Below are 15372 nucleotides of genomic sequence, written 5' to 3'. Positions count from 1 at the left end.
AGATGGCAATCAGGCACTTTTATTTTACACTAATCTTAGAGGATAAGAAAGCTAGAGTCTGTTGAAGAACCTGAGTACCCTGGCATTTGAATTATAGGCTGGGCAGGATTCTTATGATCATTAAAGTTAATGGATGTGGCCCGGCGTGATAGCTCACACCTGTAATTCCAGCACTTTGGGAGGCCTAGGAGGGAGGATTGCTTGAGCCCAGGCGTTTGAGACCAGCCTGGGCAACGTGGCAAAACCCCATCTCTATAAAAAACACAAAATTTAGCCAGGCGTGGTGGCACACACCTGTAGTCCCAGCTACTTGGGAGGCTGAGGTAGGAGAATCATCTGAGCCTGGGATGTTGAGGCTGCAGTGAGCTGAGATTGAGCCACTGCAATCCAGCCTGCGCATCCAGCAAAACCCTATCTCAATAACATAACATAACATAACATAACATAACATAACATGACATGACATAACATACCAAACCTAACATAACATAACATAACATAACATAACATAACATATAAAATAAAATAAATAAAATAAAATAAAAGTGAATGGATGTAAACTTCTAGCACAAGTAATCATTTGATAAATGACACACCTATCATCTTGTTGATTCATGTATTATTCACTGAATATGTTTCTAGCCCAAGGAAGCTGGGCAAAGAATAGCTGGTACACATGGGGGCAGTGGAGCATAGAGGTTCCCATTCATCTTACCTGTGGCTGAGACTTACCTACCGTCCCTCCTCTTATTCCCCACATCTCTATCTCTAGCATTTTTCTCCTGTCTGCACAAAGAAAGCATACTCCCTGAAGGAACAAAATGGGCTTCCAGGAGTACTAGGGCTATGTTTCTGGAGGAGCACAGGCAGGCTTGTGTGATGTGTGATGGTAAAGGATTTCTTCAAAATCATGTTCATGCCTTAGAGAATGCTGGAGAATATAAGTTCTTAAATTATTTCATTAATCAACTCACTGAAGGTAAGAGAGACAAGCAGTGTCCTAAAAACATGCAGTTATTTTACCTGTAATCCATTTTCCAGTAAGTGACTACCGAGATAGCTGGAGCACAAGAATAGGTAATGGCTTTGTTTTCCCAAGATGTGGTCACTGTGATTATTTTTAGATGAAAGATTTGGAGCCAGAAGCACAACTCATAATTATGTTGCTATGATTCTACAACCAGTTGTTCTGTGGACTTAATTCAACTGTGAAAACTTTAAAGTTACCATATTTTCTGAAAAGCCAGAAAAACTGAAAGTAAAATATTCCATGACATGCAGTGCTGTTTCCTGAGAACATCTCCCATTGCTCCACTTTGCAACTTGCATGCCTCCTGCTTAGCCCTCCTTTCATCCCCAGCTCTTACCCGGCTCTACAAATTACTGCAGTCCACTGATAGTCCCTCCTTCATGAAGCATTCCTGAAGACCCCAGCCTGGCAGATCTCCCCTTCCTCTGACCTCCTGTATTGGTAAGGTATTGTCTACACCTTTCTTAGAACCCCTCATTTTCTCCCGTGAATTCTAGTTTATTTTCATATCTATCTCACTACTTTCAAAGCTAGGTTTGTAATATGTAATATAGTTGGCTATTCATATCCATTGGTTTCACATCTGCAGATTCAACCAACCCTGAATTCAACCAACTGTGAATTCAACCAGTGGCTGATTATAACTATTTGGAAAAAGGCCAGGTGCAGTGGCTTACACCGTAATCTGAGGACTTTGGGAGGCTGAGGTGGGAGGACTGCTTGAGCTCAGGAGTTTGAGACCAGCCTGGGCAACATGGCAAGACCTAATCTCTACAAAAAATGCAAAAATTAGGCAGGCATAGTGGTGCGTGCCTGCAATCTCAGCTATTCGGGAGGCTGAGGCAGGAGGATCACTTGAACCCAGAAGGTCAACACTCCAGCCTGGGTGACAAAGCAAGATTCTGTCTCAAAAAAAAAAAAAAAAAAAAGAAAAAGGAAAAGGAAAAACTTCCGAAGAATAAAAAATAATAGTACAACAATAAAAAAATACAACATAACAGCTATTTACATAGCACTTACATTGTGTTAGGTATTGTAAGTAACCTGGACATGATTTAAATATACTGGAGGATGTGCACAGGTTATATGCAAATCCTATGCCCTTCTATATAAGACACTTGAGCATCCTCAAATTTTGGTATCTTTGGGGATCCTGGAACGAGTCCCTCTTGGGTACCAATGGACAACTGTAGTTTTCCATTTCAAAAACAATATGTCAAATCTATATCAAAAATCTGGGAGAGAAAAAGGAAAGAATGCATCTCATCATTTTGACACAAATTCTGTACTCATTACTTTAGGCTGTTTCTTCCTAAACCTTTTTCTATGATTATTTTTTCATTGATTTAATCCTGGTGGATATGCAATTTCATATCCTTTTTTCAATTAACATTACATCACAATCATTACTCAAATTGCTACATAGCCATCATAAATATTTCTTTAAAGGGTGCAAAATATTGACTACTTTTCTATTGTTACAATTTTAGATTGTTTATCATGTTCCACCATTATAAACAACACTGCAGTTGACATTTTCATGCATACAGTTTTTCCAGTGTGTATGTTTCTGTATGCACATGTACATTTTGATTTTTTTCCCTTAGGATAATGTCCCAAAAGGAAACTTACTGAACCAAGGAGCAAGATTGTTTTTATGGCACATATTGCCAAGTTGCTTCCAAAAGAATTGGTCCAATTTATATTATTAGAAGTGTATAAGTATATCGGTTTCTCCAAATCTTCACCAAAATTATTTTCTTAAGTATTTAATCTTTATATAAATGAAATAGGATGACTTTAGTTCACTGCTTTTTTTTTTTTTACCATGAATTATTTTAAGCATTCAGAAAAGTATGCAGAAAAAATATATAACCCCTGGTCCTGGTTTGTCAAGTCTTGACAAATTTCCACATTTTCATTAGTTTTTATAAAAATAAAATCCTACATATATAACTGAAGTCGTCGTGCACCACTTTCCCAAATCCATTCCAATGCCTTCCTCCCTCCCTCTACAGAGACAACTGGAATTTGATGTTTATCATTCCTTTGCACTCCCATGTCCATCTGTTTTAATTGTTAAATCTTTACTTACTAATGAAGTTGAACTTTTTAATATACTATAGCTAATATTAAAGTGCTCAGATTCTAGAGTCAGGTGGAACTGTCTTTGAATTCCTGCTCTGCCACTAATTAACCATGTCTCCTGGCGCCTCTCTATGACTCAGTTGCCTCATCTATGAAATGGAGATAATAATAACTCATACTATTTTTTTTTTTCTTTTGAGACACGGTTTCCCTCACGTCACCCAGCCTGGAATGCAATGGCGCAATCTTGGCTCATTGCAACCTCCACCTCCTGGGTTCAAGCGATTCTCCTGCTTCAGCCTCCCAAGTTTCTGGGATTACAGCCGTGCGCCTCCATGCCCAGCTAATTTTTGTATTTTTAGTAGAGACAGAGTTTCACCATGTTGGCCAGGCTGGTCTCGAACTCCTGACCTCAAGTGATCTGCCCACCTCGGCCTCCCAAGGTGTTGGGATTACAGGAGTGAGCCACCGCACCCGGCCAATTCATACTATTCTTTATCATGTTGTTATGAAGATGAAATGGGAAGCTGCATGTGAAATTCTTGGCACAGTGCTCACTTAGCATGCAATAATACCTTTTATCATTACTCTGGTTTTTCTTGTGAATTATTCACCCCTTTTCTTAGCAAGATTAGATTACCTAAAACTTGTGAAGCACTTTTCCAACATGATCCTATTTATTCCTCACAATGGCTTTATGAGATAGTACTGCAACGATCCTATTTGATCCCAATGATAAGCCAGTAGGGAGCAGAGCTATATCGAAACCCAAGTCTCTGGTGCTGGCACCTCTTGCTTTGAACTTACTTGCTGCAGCTCCATCAACTTTAAAGTCATTTCGTGATACAATGTCATTGGTTTATGAGGTGGCTTTAGTGCTATTCTTTAACACAGTCATTATAGACAGATCCCAGTTTCTCTCCGACTTATAATTGTCTTCCTTCTCTATTTTTTCCCTGAATATTCTATATAAAAATATTTTATTCCTCTATAAAACTAAATATACTCTTAAACTCAACAAATAACATTACCACTAATAATATACTTACATTATTAGAGATTTAGGATTTTATAGGGTTGGTATTACTTTTTTCTGATTTTTTTTGTAAAACAAAGTAAAGATCTTAGGCAATTCCTGTATCCAAATTTCAATTTACTAATGCATTAGTCCTAAACATTTTAACTGAAATAAACCCTTAAGGATTCTGAATATTTATTAATAGTTAACTGGAGCACAATTAAAATTTTATTATTTATAAAAATGTAATTTTAAAAGAAAAAGAATAATAACAAACCTTATTGAAACGTATTTAGAAACCAAATTTCGAAATACCTTATTTTTAAGTTGGTTTTTCAAGGCACAAGAAAAAATACTCTGGATATAGGTTCTAATCTACTCTCGTGTGCATTAATAGGACACATGTATAAATACCAATTTTGTTTATACAAGTTTGAAAATACAAGAACATCTTAAGATGACATTATATGGTAATCATATTTTACTCAGTTTATCAATATTCCGTTTTTCCTTTGAAAATTCTGACACCTTGGCAGGGCACGGTGGCTCACACCTGTAATCCCAGCACTTTGGGAGGCCGAGGCGGGCAGATAATGAGGTCAGGAGTTTGAGACCAGCCTGGCCAACACAGTGAAACCCTATCTCTACTAAAAATACAAAAAATTACCTGGGCGTGGTGGTGGGTGCCTGTAATCCCAGCTACTGGGGAGGCTGAGGCAGGAGAATTGCTTGAACTCAGGAGGCCGAGATTGCAGTGAGCTGAGATCACACCATTGTACTCCAGTCAGGGCGACAGTGCGAGACTCCATCTCAAAAAAAAAAAAGAAAGAAAAAAAGAAAATTCTGACACCTTTCACATTAAGTGACAGTCTCCTTATCATATTTGAGAAAACCAGAGTCAGAGAACTCCAGGTGGGAGTTAATGAGGCAATTACAGACATTACACGGCCCCAGGCATGGTGGAATGAGGGTATGCTCAAAGGCGTCTAGAGGAGCAAGGAGCATCTTAAGACTCAGGAGGCATGTGTGTTATGGACACATGATCAGGCAAAGGATATTGACTGAAATAAGTATGAAGTACTTTGAAAAGACATTCAATATAGATCCTGTGAACCTAAATACAGTGTTTGTTTTGGTTTTATTCCAAAGGGAAAGTTATCTGGCTCTTTTTTCTCCCAGAAATCATAGGGTTCAAGTAAGTAGGAGTATGGGTTATTAGAGATCTATAAAAGCCATTGCCTTATAAATGACAATATGGCCCCTTATCTGGCAATCTGCCAACTCCCCCAGCTCCTGACTGCAGCAGTACTCCGCAGCTGGCCTTTTGCCAGGATCTGAAAAGAGATCAAGGCATATGAGCTTCACTGTGGCTCTTACTTGAGGTCTTCAGCTGACATCTTCTCCAGGGAGGCTGGCAGCCACCTCAGCAGAAAGCCACCTTGAAGCCTATACAGTTTACCTCTTCACAGAGGTTATACTTGCAGGCAAATGCCCACATGTGTACCAAATCATTTTAACGAAGCCCATCATAACCCTCTGGATGAAAATGCAACAGAAAAATTACCATACCTGGTGCCAGTTCACATGTAGCAGGTAGGTACTTAAGGGGTGATAGCTACCTCTGCCACAAAAACAGGGAGACACGCTCTCATCTGCTGATTACAACTAATTTCCTCTAAGACATTTTAAACCATCTGTTCTAAAAGTTGGTATGTGGGAAGATAAAAATTCTTTTTAAAAAAATTATGTGGTAACACCCAAAATCAAAACTGAAGCTAATGTGGCATTGCTCATCTATGCTCTAATTTTCTGGAAAACAGTTTCAGGCAAGTTAGGACGGCAGCAGGCCCAGGAGCTGAAGAAATTCAGGGGCCATCTTAGGGCAAGCTGGGGTGGGATTATATGTTCCAGTCTGCACTGTTCTCCTAAGCCTGCCATGATCTGAAACTTAGATCTTGGGCCTGGGCCAGAACCAGACTGACCTTCAAGGGTGAGCAAAGAAGGCAACAGCATCCAGACAACTGTGGTGATGAATTCTCTTGATATTGCCTTTTCTCTCTATTCTCCCCGGATGCTGATTGAATGCTCCCAATCTACCACCTCCCTTAGTGTCACTATAACTACTGCCTCCTACCGAAATTGTATGCCTTTTTAAGATTATGAAAATAAATGCTAACTACTATGTCTTTTGGTCTCAGTTGAAAACAGTTATCCTTCAGCTATCTTTCGCAGTATAAATAACTTGCCCAACTTTGCTAAGGCTGAAGTTTGCTCCATGACTTCATTAGGAGATTACTGTAATGGAAAAAAGTACCTAATTAATTAATTAATATAAAGTCTATTATAAAGATTTGTATAATGTCTCAATTAGAGAATATAGATTCATGTATATCATATATATATCTTTTCATAATTTCTTTTGTCATCATCCACAGCTTATGCATGAGGAGTATAAGTTAATTTTAGATGCTTTGTTCATCAGTAATTCATCTCATATTCTGTGTGAGCACTTGTAATAATGCATGTATTTGATATTCAGGTGGCTCTTTGTGTTTTCATTTTAGTAATTGGTGATTCAAGGTGCATAGAACATTAAAAAACTAGTGTTAATTACTATAATGAAAGTAGAGATTGGTTATTCTACTAGGGTTTTAAAAAATTTTAAGTCTTGCTTGTAAAAAAAAGTCTGTAAGATTTTTTTCTGAGTTCAGTTTTAGGTAGTATGTTAAAAATAGATTCCCCCAAAATAACACTACAAAATATTAGGGCTGTTTAAGAAATACCTTGTTTATGCCACAAAGTAGAGGAAAAAAGACCAATTTTAATTTGGTCTAGATATGTCCAAATATAATATGATTTCCCTGTTTTTCTAAAGCACATTTTCAAAAGTGTGTTTGGGACAACCCGATATGTTAAACTTTTGAGATATAAGCAAAATAGTTAAATGTCAACTTAAAATATTTATTAATTTACTTATAACACTTATTAAATATACTGATTTAAATATGTTGCTTTTTCCACTTTTATATTTAACATATATTTACAATCATCATTTCATAATTATTGTATTCCATTTTAAAGTGGTCTTTTAAAAGTTTATTTTTAAAAATACAGATTCTAGATTTTACAACTTGAATTTATGTCAGGCTAAGAAACTTCTGCAATCAGTACACTGTTGAACAAAATAAAATAATTAAGAGTGACCCATACATGAGAGATTGTAAGGACGGCAGTACAAAGTAACTCCATTGTGTTAAAAACAAAGGAACAAAGAAGCCTTACCATATAGCTATTTTATAGTGGTTACACAATAGAAAATTAAAAAGCTTGAAATGTTATAGTGAAGTAACTGATCCTTCACACTTGTGTCTGGTTTTAATTTTTCTCCCCTACTTTGGTACTCAACAAATAATTGCCAGATTAATAATAATATTTCTAAATCATCTTTTTGTTTTTTATATGTATTATTTTTATGACCAGAAAAAAAACCATAAAGAAATTAGTTCTCCCATAAACCTGAAAATTGTAGTTAGACTTGTCTGTTTTTCTGAATTTATTATAATAACTTGTTAAAATTCCAGAGCTCCACTGAAATCTTAGCAAAAAGGTCCACTCCTTAAATTAGCTCAGATTCCTCTAGGGATTGTTTAAGTGATGTTAACTCTATTTACAGTTCCAGAGATCCCTACATTCTTCCACTGGGTAAGCAATACGCTGAAAATTCTTTGGAATAAAAAAACTTACCAACGGGAACAGAGTATATTGAATTGAATTCTCTTCTACTACCCAGAAGTAAGGAAGCTACTATGAAAACTGTCTTAATGATTTAAAATTATTTGAGTAGTGAAGTTGTAACTAATCATTCTTAATTAATGAATTAAAATCCTATTGACATCAATTAACTCAGTAAGTTTCACAAGTTTGTAATTTGCTCCTGGAAGTACTCTGAATAGTGGCAAACTTTTTAAATTGGGGGGCAGTAGCTCCCTGGCCCAGTCCAGTCAGAAGCATTGAGGACCTTCTCCTCCAGAGTTCCATGTGCCCAAGTGGTATTCTGAGTCCAACTTGAAACTGTCATGTCTGTCTTTCTTTCTGTTTTGGAGACAGAGTCTCACTCTGTCACTCAGGCTGGAGTGCAGTGGTGCGATCTCGGCTGCAACCTCTGCCTCCTGGGTTCAAGCAGTTCTCATGCCTCAACCTCCAGAGTAGCAGAGACTACAGGCATGTGCCACCATGCCCAGCTAATTTTTGTATTTTTTTAGTAGAGAGGGGGTTTCACCATGTTGGCCATGCTGATCTGGAACTCCTGACTTCAAGTGTTCTGCCAGCCTCAGCCTCCCAAAGTGCTGAGATTACAGGCGTGAGCCACTGTGCCAGGCCCCGTTCTCTCAATTCTGCCTTTCTCTGCTGTTCAAAACATAGACATTTACTCATTTATACTCTTGTATAGTCTCAGTCTATGCTGCTACATGCTGCCTTCCTGGTAACTCATTCTCAGTATACTGTCCTCTCCGGGAAACATTTTCATCATGCTCTGTAGACCTCCTGTTTTCCTTTTTAAAACAAAACCCCCAATCTTCATCTTCCTCACAGAATGTGTCAGTTGGCTTTTCTGGAAAGCGGATGCTAAAATGGAACTAGGGGTGTAAGAGGCTTATTGGAAGGTAACACCTGTGAAAGATGAAAGGCACAGGAAGCAGGACTGCAAAGGAAAGGCTCAGACCACAGTGCACATCTGACAAGTTCCCAGTTAACTCAACAGCAAGCTAGAGAACAAGGACTGATGATTAGAAGGGCTCTGCATCGGAAAGAATGGCCAGGCCCCAGTATCTCGGCTGAGCTTTGTCACTGGCTGGGGATATCTGGGAAAAGCATGGAGTAGGGCAACTGTGGTTTACAATAATCTATTGTTATATTTTAAAATAGCTAGAAGAAAATAATTTGAATGTTTCTAGCATAAAGAAAATTTTTAAGATGATGGACATCCCAATAACGCTGATTTGATCTTTACAAATTATATGAATGTATTAAATTATCACATATATGCCCAAAATATGTACATTTATTATGTATCAATAAAAAATAAAATTAAATAAAAAGGCTGAGGCAGGTCCTACAGGCACTAAAAGTTGGAGGCTGTCAGCCAACTACATTCCTCATGGCTGAATATCAAGGTCTTTCTTGAAGGGATTTCACAGAGACACACTCCAAGGTCACCTCACAGATCAATTCCTCCACTGTCTCATCTCTGCAGTCTTAAACTTCAGCATCCTCCTCTTCCACCCTAACATCATATCTTTCCAACTTTTACTCCCTTACTCTCATTATATTTGCTTTTCAATTGCAAAAGTTCCACTCCTTTATTCCGATGACCTTCTCTCCACATTTCAGCTTTGCCTTGATTTAACTGCTTTTTCCAGATAGGCTACACCCAGTTTCCCATCACTTCATCTATTCTTCCGCCAATATCCTTACATTCTTTGCCCCTTTTTCCTGTTTGAGAGCCCACACTGCAAAACCCTGTTTATCTATCTGCCTTCTTTCTTCCTACACTCAAACTCCTGGCTGCAGCTAAAGAAAACCATATACCACTGCAGATTAATGTCACATGGTTTCCAGTCTTAGCTGAACCCTAACACTATACAGAAATCCTATAGTTAGGTATTTCCTTCTCATGTGGCATCTGAAAAAAAATCTTCTAATTTTTATTTCACAGCATGTTGAAGAGCATGGTGGAAAAGGCATGGGCTTTGGAGTCACATGGATCAGATTTGAATTCTAGCCCTTTACTTCCTGTGTGACCTTCCCTAACTTCTCTTTGGTCTTTTTTCCCCATCTGTAAAATGGAAGTATTACTAACTACTCAACATAAAATAGGTAACTGGTTTAGTGAGAAGTCTCAAATCATTGGAAGTATATAATCAAAGTTTTTTCTCCCCCAATAACACTGCCAGCTGTATACTGTTGAAAATCCCCTTTTCTGCTGAGTACATCTCAATCCAATTCCCCAATATTTTGAACATTTTCAGCTTTCAACAGTCCTCTTCTCCACCAGGGCAGGTTAGATAGGAGGCTGTGTGTGGGTTTGTGTGTGAAGGCATGATCTGCTTTCTTGAATCCACACTTCCATCCTTCTACTTACTGTTCCAGTGTCTGAAAAAGCAGGCAGGCAGGGAAGAATTTGTCTCCTTATGCAACTGTCCAGGTTGCTGTCCCATTTCACTGTAAATGATCTTGTTTCTTTTCATAGGCTCAGGATGACTAGGTGGTTACCATAATAAGTTCCATTGACAAAGATGTCAGTCCTAAGCAGTTCCTGAAAACATTGATGGTCCTTTGGAAGACTTTACCTGTTGGCGGAATTCTATCCCTCCCACACCCACCTCCTATCCCAAGGACAGCTTCAGTCGTCCATATCATACCTTCTTTCTTATTGGTTATTGCAACCCAACTCTGGAGTAAAAGGTACAGGTGAGATTCATTTTCTGTACCTCCCAGGAATCAGGGACTTGAGATGATGTGTTCTTGTCCTCTTGGCCTCGCCATACCACCTAGCTGCCTCTCCTTAATTTTCCTTCCTTTATTTTGGTAGCACTGGGCAGGAAATCATAGCCTAGAATGAAGGTTTCTATGAACTTGGCTCCAAAAATTTGGTAAATATTTGTCAACAGTGTATTATTTCACCATAATTCCTGGACTAATTAGTAACCCCAAAGGGTCAGGAAAAGATCCCAGTCACTACTTTATTCTGATACATGTATATAAATTATCATCTACCACTGACCTGGCCTATACCAATGAATGTTATTTTTTCTTGGTGAGCTATAACACAGTTACATTTCTAAATTATATGTTTGTCTGTATTACCAATATAGGATGTACATATACACTGTTCTATTTTACAAAGATTAACACGTTTAAACCCCACAGCAATCCTGTGAGGTAGTTATCGTTATAATCCCCAACTTACAGGTAAGGGAACTGAGGCACAGGTTAAGTAACCTATTTGTTTTCCATTCACCTATTTGAATTCTACCTGCCAGGGATCCAATTAAGATATTCAAATCCATCTTCAAAAGAAAGAGTGTTTTTTTAAATTATAAATGATTTTTGGGATTACAACAATCCACAAAAAATTGGATAACTTGTCACCTTTGTGATCTGGAAGAGGTTATATAGCATGGTCCTTGATACACACTTGATATACAAGAATTGTCTAGTCCTTGCAATCTTTTAGAATTCATTCATATATCTTTTTCTATGTAGTAGCAATAGTTCTTTAGGAACTATTTCAATTGTTATTGGTTGGTTTACTTTTCCTACATATTGTTTGGTTCTTTTGCTATTTTATATATTTTATATTTTTGTAAATATAAAGCTCTCTTGAGCTTTCCTCATATTATGTATGGGGTTTCCTTCTCATTTTATTTATTTTTTAGAGACAGGGTTTTGCTCTGTTGCCTAGGCTTGCGTGCAGTGACACAATCATAGCTCACTACAGCCTCCAACTCCTGGGCTTAAGTGATTCTCCTGCCTTGGTCTCCCAAAGCACTGGATTACAGGCATGAGTGACTGCACCTGGCTCTTCTAATTTTAAAATATCACTTTTATCCATTGTCATATCCCTCTTCAGTTCTGTAGCTGATGTTTGCACAATCTGATAAATTTGAATCAGAAAAACACATGTAAGATAGCTCAACTTAATCAGTTCAAAGATTTATATACAAATTTAAGAATTATAAATGCAACATTTATTTTTCACTTTTAAATAATGTCTTTTTTCTTTGAAATGAGACATTTTAAACAAATAGTTTAATATAGTTTGGTATTAAATGTGGCATTTTTAGTACTATTTTCTTTTTTGTGATCTAGTTTATATTCTTAAAAACTCCCCTCCGAAAACATTAAATATCCTAATTTCATCTGAGCAATGATACTTATACACACACACACACACACACAGAGTCACTATTTTCATTACTTATATCTGCGCAGTGGAACAACTGCCAAGATTGAGGTTTATTGAGGTTCAACGGTAACTGTCTTTGCTTGTAAAAGTCTCCTTGTAGTCCTAACACACTGTCACAACAAAACAAAAATATGGCAGTTTACCACATGGGGTTTAGTAATGGTTAGGTAGTCCTTAGGTTCTCCAACTTGTGTTATGATAAATTTTAATCATTCTGAAAACCATGGCTGTATGATACCATGTACATATCATCCATGTATCATGGATGTGGGGGGAAGCATTAGTTCAGTATATACTCAGAATTCATATGATTAAAAGAAATGGATACTTTACATAATATTCTCACTTAGTATTTCAATTAATTTTAATTGCATTAGCCCTCTATCCTTCCAAGTTTAATTACTAGGGACACAAAAATTTTATATTTGTTGCCAAGTGCCAAAAGAGCAACATGTTTTTACTGTTTGCTTTTACTCTGTAATAGATATTGAAATATTTTAGATACTTTCACCTTCGCATGTACTTTTTTTTGTGTGTAGTAGCATGCCTTTATATTGATAAAAAGATGTAGAAAACCCGAGTAAATGATTCTCTTTAAACACTGTTTAGAATTAGGAAATTGGCAGTTTTGAAATAATAAGTGCATTTTAAACTCGCAAAGGCCAAGATATTTCTGTAATATTTTATACACTTCTTAGAACTGCATCACAAATGAATTTCAAAAATTCTGTTCCTGAGACTGTGGTAACTACAAAGCATAAAAAAAAAATGTATACTTTACATAGTGCTATAGCTTCTGCTAATTTTCTTTTTGGGACTTAAAAAAATCTATCCTCTTCAAGTGTTAGATAAAACGAGCTAATGCACATTTAAATCAGAAAAAGGAACCAATCACATTCGTCTTTCATGTTTCTATATCTTTTTATCATCAGAAACAGCTGACCCTTGGCCAACATTACATGATTTGGAGAAATAATTGGAAGTCTACCACAGGGAGACTAAATGTAAAACTCCAATCAGATAAATTACAACACGGATGTGGTAAGTGATAGAACACACACCTAAATGTAATTTAACTTCCAAGAGTTTTAAGTAGTATTTCCCAATTCAAGTGTCTTTAAGGGAAAAATGCAAATATGAGGCCTCTGTTCGCAAGATTCCAGAACAGGAAAAGCGGAACTCAAAGCCTCTCCAGTTAAGTGACCTGCGTTCCGGCTTACCTCTGAGTGATGGGCCTACTGCAGAGCCCGTCTCCCACCACAGTGCTGGCCCAGAATTTTTTATACGAACTAGTTCGTAACTAAACGTTGGAAGCATCACCATATTGCCAGTGAGAAGTAAGATTTAAAAATAAAACGATGCTGTCCCTTTTCGCCCTTCCTTAGGACGTCTCATCCTGCACTAAGGGTTCAGGTGAAGGGTGGAAACGGGCCAAGAAGAGGAAGAACGTGAAGGAGTAGGGGGCAAGGAGGAAAGGACTCCCTTTACCGACTTTGGTGCCATTTTTACTTTCTGCTTGCTAATCTGAAACGTTGTGCGATTACAATGACGGCCCCCCTCCCCCTCGGGTACTAATTACCCCCGGGTCTTTTCCGGTGCACATCCCTGTGTTATATTCTGGTGCCTGTGTTGCCCCCACGCCCCAATTAAATTAGTAAAGGAAAACCACCCCTTTTCTGCCCCTAAAGTGATCTATAAACGAAGGAATACAGAAGAGGATTTAAATCCCAATCCTAATTCCAAGGGAGGCTGGAAGCCCCCTCAGCCGCGCCCTGGTTTGGCCGTTTCATCTCCAGCGGTGGTGACGCCGGGGGCAGGTCTTCCACGTGTCTTCAAAGAGGTGGCCGGAGGGAGGGCGTGAGGGATTACCCAAGGGAGGGGCAAGTATCGCAAAATAGGCCAAGTCGCTGCCCTCTACTCAACTCGCAGGGCGGGAGGATGGAGACGGAGGGATGCGGCGGGAGGGCGGGACAGCGGGACAGCCCAGTCGCCGCCAAGGAGGCGAAGCTGAGTCGGGGTAGCCCACCCTCCCCCCGCAGTCCCCGCCCCGCGCGGCGCCGCGCACGCCTGAAGTCATTGCCCGAGGCCCCGCCCCCTCGCGGCCCCAGCCGCGGCTCTGGCTCCGCCGGCGGAGGGGGCGGAGAGAACCCGCAGCTGCAACTTCGCCTGGAGCCTTTGAGCCTGGGCTCAGCCGGGGATCTAGCAGCCGTCACCGCCGTGTCGCCGCTTCCCCGGCGCGGGCCTCAGCCCAGCCGGCTTGGCCATGGCAGCCGCCGCCACTGCGGCGAATCTGGCCCCTGCGCTCCCCGCCCGTAGCTGAGCAGCCGTTAACCAGCCATCCCGCCTTTCCTCCTGTCCGTGTCGCCGAGGCCCACGCTCCGCGCAAGTTTCCGCCGCCGAAGAAGCAGGAGGACGGACGTGAGGAGTCGGGCGTCCCCGGCCCACCCGGCCCTCTCGCCCGCGATGTGGGGGCGCTTCCTGGCTCCGGTGGCCAGCGGCCGGGATAGCCCCGGCGGAGCCCGCAGCTTCCCTGCCGGTAAAGAACGGGACAGCGCCCCGGCTGGGGTGGGGGGTCACGGCCGACCGCGGCGCCTCGGGACCTCGCCGCCGCTCCCCTCCCGCCTCAGGCCTGTCTTACCCCGGCCGCCTCCCCGACGCCGCCGCGTGCCCAGTGTCCTCCCCGCTGCCAGCACCCGGGCTGACATCTGGCTTGCCGCGTCGCAGGCGCATCAGCCCCGCATCCCGTCGTCCCCGCCGCTCCTCCTTGGGCTGCAGCCCCAGCGCCCCCAACTTCTAGCTCGCTTGGGCCCCCGCGGGTTGGGCTTTATTGTCTGCCCGGTTTTTTCCTTTCACTCGTGGGTTGTGTGACCGGCGTGATAACGGGGCTTGCCCGTTGCTCGCGGGGACCCGGGCGGGAAGGTCGCTGCGACAGTGCTGCGGCGGCCGCCCGGGCGCGTCTCGGAGGGGCCGCAGTTCCGCGCCCTGCCGACTTCTGGTAGGCGCAGGCTGGGGTTGGCTGTGCCCACGCCCGCAGCCGCTACTTTTAGGGCATGTTTTGGGGAGGGAGGATGCTGCCGGTGATGCGGCCGCTCTCAGTCACCCCCAGGGGAACTTCAGCCCCTCGGAGGAACCTGGTCGCCGCCCCGCAGCCCCTCCGGCGTAAGGGGAGGGCGCGTCCTGCAGTAGCCAATGGACCATTGAGCAACCAGGTTACGAATCCGTTTGGCTTTCCGTTGCCCCTTCAAGGAAAATTAGGGGTTTGCTGCA

At 40.9% G+C, this 15372-nt stretch overlaps 1 protein-coding gene across 5 annotated transcripts in view; it reads left to right on the top strand.

The window, feature by feature from the left end:
* CEP85L (centrosomal protein 85 like) overlaps positions 1 to 15372 on the top strand; it is a 253552-nt gene that overhangs the window by 43982 nt on the left and 194198 nt on the right. For 2 of the 5 annotated variants that reach the window (XM_054493076.2, XM_054493079.2), the window contains 2 exons: positions 10387 to 10607; positions 13038 to 13146. In XM_054493076.2, coding sequence (XP_054349051.1) covers positions 13065 to 13146 — 82 coding nt within the window. In that variant the 5' untranslated portion in view covers positions 10387 to 10607; positions 13038 to 13064. Of the gene's footprint in view, positions 1 to 1336; positions 1472 to 10386; positions 10608 to 13037; positions 13147 to 14032; positions 14642 to 15372 lie in introns of those variants that run through there. The other 3 variants (XM_063666535.1, XM_054493078.2, XM_054493080.2) reach the window with 3 other exon arrangements.

Source organism: Pongo pygmaeus, chromosome 5 (genome assembly GCF_028885625.2).
Source record: "Pongo pygmaeus isolate AG05252 chromosome 5, NHGRI_mPonPyg2-v2.0_pri, whole genome shotgun sequence".
In the NCBI taxonomy this organism is placed as follows: domain Eukaryota; kingdom Metazoa; phylum Chordata; class Mammalia; order Primates; family Hominidae; genus Pongo; species Pongo pygmaeus.
This window is presented reverse-complemented; position numbering and strand designations above follow the sequence as displayed.